The 5,217-nt window shown below is 39.3% G+C and overlaps 1 protein-coding gene across 1 annotated transcript; it reads right to left on the bottom strand.

Moving 5' to 3' along the window:
- Positions 1 to 3,880: 3,880 nt before the first annotated feature.
- On the bottom strand, positions 3,881 to 4,855 carry LOC143523656 (trace amine-associated receptor 13c-like). The gene has a single exon (XM_077018209.1). The coding sequence runs from the start codon at positions 4,853 to 4,855 to the stop codon at positions 3,881 to 3,883; it is 975 nt and encodes a 324-aa protein (XP_076874324.1).
- Positions 4,856 to 5,217: the final 362 nt, after the last annotated feature.

Below are 5,217 nucleotides of genomic sequence, written 5' to 3'. Positions count from 1 at the left end.
TCGGGGAAGCCCACTTTAAGCCACGCCTCGAGCAGCAGTTTATGCAAGGTCTACGACTTTTCCATCAAAATAAAAGTCAGCACGGGACACCTGTAACGAACCTGAAAGAAAGAAAGAGAGGAAAATACCGAACATAAAACCTATTATGCAATCTAATGCCAAGTAGGCAGCAAAACAAACAAAAAAATATTTGAATGAGTTACAACCATCCTTTGATTTTCTTTTGATAGCTTAATACAAGGAAGCCATATAAAACACAAGGAAGCCATATAAAATGACTTTCTTATTCACTGACACATCTTCATGGTTAACATTGTTCAAAGTGCCAAAAAAACCACGATCTCTATCATTTTTAATGTATAGCGTGGAATAAAATGAGCGTTACTGGGAAATAGTAAAATAAACTCAAATGTAAAACATGTTTTAATAAGAGATGCATGTGCCGAACACTGAAGACCCAGCTCTCATGACAACAGCACACTCTCCTGGACGTTTCTGGTATTACATGCCTACTGAAACGAAACCTCTTCTGCTACCACGAGCCAGAAAGCAAGAAAGGTTTGATAATAATATTATTTGGTGCTGATGACTCTAAGGTAATTACAGTACCATAAAAGATTAGACGTCTGTAAATGTTTGCCAATTACAGTAAAGGTTCATGAGACGAACCTCTGACCTATGATTGAGACCATTGGTTGATCTAAACCTTCACCAATTCCCTTTCTTACTGTAACTGAATGTTCACCTGCAAACAATTTAATCAAATTAGGATAAATTACCAAAATGTAACAACAAAATAAACTAAATTTAAAAAATCTAAAATGATGCCTTAGAGATTATGACATGTTCATCACTTTTGCATATAATGACCTACAACACATTTTGATAAACATGACATAAGCAACTGATAATGTAAAAAAGAACAATTTTCCATGTCCATTTGCAAAATGTACAGAAGCATTTGCAAAATGTTAAACACAATGAGAAATGCAATTATGATGTGCACAAGTGACAAAGATATGGAAATTGAATGAACAGTTTTGAGAATTTTGAGTCTTTCCCCCAAGTATTTCGACTTTGAGATGTTTTCAGGAGACTACAGGAGAAGAGGCATGTCAAGATGGAAAATTTCACATTCAGTTTCACTGAAATTCAGTTTTTAGACTACTGCTTGAGTGAACGTGATGTAAGTATGAATGAGGACAAGATCATTGTGGGGTTCCGGTTGATGGTCCTAGGAGGTGGATGAGTGATGGAAGGGTCAACCTTGTATAGGGGGCCAGCTGTAAAAGGCTTAAGGGAGGATACGTGTAATGCAGAAGATGCCTGGCTATCAGATTGTAAGTTAATGCTATACATAACATCATTGATTCTTTCTCGAACAGTATGGAGAAGTACTGCAGAGTTCTGGGCATAGTCAGCCTATGTTATGAAGGTTCTCCATGTCTCCTGATGTCCTTGGCAATACAGACCTACAGGCTATTGGAAATACAGGCAGGTGGGGTGCTCTTGTTCTGACAATAGGACATACAGGAGGCTACATATTTAATGATTTCCCACTGCATGGCTGGCAACCATTATCTCGCCACAAAAACCACCCAGTGTGTGAGGAACCTGGATGATCTGTTCCCAAAGAGGTATGGGCCCATGGAATGAGGCGATGAAGGTTGGCCTGCCTGATAGCTCAGCCTAATCTCCATTGGATAGCCCCTAGAAAGCAAGATGGGTTTCTAGCTGGGTGTGGTTTCCAGTTGAGGTTTCCAGGTGAAATAGTCTGTTCCTTCAACATCTGTTGTTAGCATCCGAAACAGTACCACGAATGTTAATTTCCTCAGTCATGTCTAACTGTGATTTAAAGAGAAATACAAGCTAGTGGGCTTGTGTACTTTAATGCATGAAGGACATTCAATGCAAAGCACTGAACTATTAAATGAGCAACAGGTGAATGGGTGATTAGTAGACTGGTGATTGAGACCGGGCGAGTGGCTGGGAGTGGTGATTGGAATGTGATGTGGAGTGTTGGTGGCATATCAGCTGAGGCATGAAAAACTACAAGACTTCCCTGCAAAACCATACCATGCGCTTTCTTTTTATGCAAACTCATGCCAGCAGAGTGAAAATATGATGTAGGTGTCATGAGAGCCGATTACGCTTAGTGAAGGACAGCAGGGACGAGACACAACTGAGACCAATACGCAGCGCCAAAGTGTGGAAGACGGCACGGTTATAACGCCACTCCCATCACCGCACTAAACATCAGCCAGCCGAGCTCAATGGCTGGCTGGTGACAGGAAGTCCATATATGGTATGGGAATCCCCACGAGGGAATGGCAGGGGAGGGGCGTGACATCACTGGCCTGACAATAGGAATCGTTTTAAGTGTGGCATTTTTTAAGTTTCCCATTCCCACTCATTTTCCTACTCATTGATCATAGAAATCTGGAATATATAGAAATGGCTAAGAGGCTCAATTCCAGACAGGTGGGTACCTGATATATTTTCACAGTAAGATATAGAAATGGCAAAGCCAATGTCCTAGCATGTTTTTATGATGAAGGAATATTCTCCCCCTGAAACTGTACTCTGCCCCTCTTGTGTGGTGGCTCTCTTTCGCTGGAATATTATTAATAATATAAGGGAAGCGCAAGTGTGTGACCCTACTCTTGCCAAATGTACTACAAACAAAACATATGTCCCAACTACAGTTCGCTCCATTGTATTGTTGCTAATTCACCCCCCAGGTCAGGATATCCTGGAATAAACTCTAAAAGAGAACAAATTAAGATTTTGGTGGCCAGCTATGCATCAAGACATGAAGTCATTCATAGTAACCTGCCATGTATGTGCACAGAGTAAAGGGTCCCCCATGAATTACCAGCATGGTTGTTAGACCTGCTACAGCTTCTCCACAGACCTTAGTCACACATAGCTGCTACGCACCTCTCAGGGCAACACAGTAGTCCTCATAGCAGAGGACAGATATTCTAAAGTCTGCCGATTGGTAGCAATGATAAAATTACTGACAAGCTTAGAAATGGCTGAAATTGGGAGGGATGTGGACCAGAATGTTCATGGGTAAGAATGGCCCCGAGGACGATCGAGGAGAGGGTGGTTCTGTAGTAAGGACTCTGTAATTCCTGCTTCTGGCTCTTGGCCCATGAGTTCTAGTGGACGGCATGGTGACTGGAAAAGCACATGCACTGCATTATCACAGCCAATATATGCTTCGGTGGACTCTAGTCTTATAGTGAATTATTGCCTACCTGGCATTTGCATTCTAAGCTGTTCTCGCTCCTGTATTGTCATTTTTGTTTTACTTGCCTGATCCATGTTGGTTTTTTAATCATCGCCATGCCCCTTTGGACTGTTGTTAACAAGGGAACAGAACAAAAGAATGTGTGCTAACCTATACTCACATGCCACTTTATTATATCTATACGTATACAGAAATATTTAAAATGTTCATAAGAGATTTAATTGATGTTGTGGATTGTATTATTGATTACAATTGTGATTCAATTTTGTTGAAACTTTTTGACCTTCATGAACTCATTGTTTTCGCATTTCACATGATCGATTTGAGGATTCTTCCTCAGTTTAGTGATTAATAACTGGGTTGACTGCATTGCTAAAATACAAAAAAAGAGATATACATGTACTGCAGTATGTATTTTAAAAGTCTGTAGAAATGCTTTAATGAGTTAAATTAGAATCTAAATCTTGACACTTTTGGGAATGTCATTCTGGCATGCTTTAATGAATACAATTAAAGCTTAAACCTGAAGTGTGATGATACCTTTGTGACATTTAGTCCTGGACCACTGAAAACTTGTAGTAGTTCTGCAAATTCTTGTAAAGATGTATAATGTAATTTCATTAATCAATGCACATTGATCAATGCAGATTCTGGTCTGAATATCTGAAGAGAAAAAATGATTTTAATACACTTTCTAAACCATGGGTAAAATAAAGCATAAATCACTGGATTAATAGTAGAATTGAGATATAGAAGGACAACAAAATTATGAAATGACTGTGTTTCTACAGCATTACTTATTGTAGCATAAACAAAGTATGGAAATAAACAGGCCAGAAACACAGCCACTAAAATGCTGAGAACCTTTGCTGCTTTCCTCTCAGATTTCATTGAATCTGCCATGTTCTTTGAGGCTTTACTCTGAATATTAATCTCTCTAATAGCAGTGGCATGTTTCTTGGCAATGACAAAAACCATAGCATAAAATATGATTATAGCAGAACAGGGAATAATAAAAACAAATATAAGATCAACCAGAGAGCACATCTCCTGTAATGCAATCAGGCACTGTTCAGGACACATTAAGATACCTCTGGAGTTTCCATTAAAATAAAGCAGTGCAGAGTTATAAGACATTAGGAAAATCCACATAGACAAAATCACAATACAGATTTTACTGACTGATACTCTTTCAATATAGAGAAAAGGGTTAGAGATGGCAAAATACCGATCAATGGCTATAAGAGCAACATTATATATAGATATGCTTGTGACAAAAAAACACATCAAGTAATAAAACACACAGACAGATATTCCAAAAATCCAGCAGGATTCAATCATCCGACTTAAATGGAACGGCATCACAAATAATCCAACCAGGCAGTCTGACACAGCCAGAGAGAGGATGAGCATGTTAGTTGGTGTGTGGAGTTGCTTGAAGTGACACACAGAGATGATGATGAGCAGGTTCCCACACACTGTTAGCAGAACAGTAACTGCTGCACACACACAGAGAAACACATAGCAAGGAGACACAAATCTCTCTGGACAAGAAAACAGCAGGCACTGATCAGTTTCATTAACCTCCATCAGATTCATGAATCTGATTCAAGGTGCCCTCAAAGATTTTAATCAGAATCCTAACATGCAGTGATTTCAATCATAACAGAAAGTAACTGTGGAACTGAGCATTTGGCTCTGATATTTATATGAAGTAGAACCTGATCACACCCACCTGATACAGGTGATGTAATTGTGGGTGGGACATTGGGAATTACTTTTTAGTTGGAACTTTTAGGAGGGAGTGACAAAAGACAATACTGGAGGTACTCGTACTTCAGTAGATAATTTTCAGGCATCAACAATAGCAACGATTGCTAGTGATTATAACATTAGCCAACCAGTAGCCAAACTAACACATGCCAAAGACACTTATCTCAATACTGATGTAGTAGGAGGGG

The sequence above is a fragment of the Brachyhypopomus gauderio genome, chromosome 9 (assembly GCF_052324685.1).
Source record: "Brachyhypopomus gauderio isolate BG-103 chromosome 9, BGAUD_0.2, whole genome shotgun sequence".
NCBI lineage: Eukaryota > Metazoa > Chordata > Actinopteri > Gymnotiformes > Hypopomidae > Brachyhypopomus > Brachyhypopomus gauderio.
Note: the sequence above shows the minus strand (reverse complement) of the source record. Positions and strands in the feature narration are given on the sequence as shown.

Excerpts from the sequence above, each read along its gene's own strand:
- LOC143523656 (XM_077018209.1), bottom strand. The coding sequence starts at position 4,855 with ATGAATCTGATGGAGGTTAATGAAACTGATCAGTGCCTGCTGTTTTCT.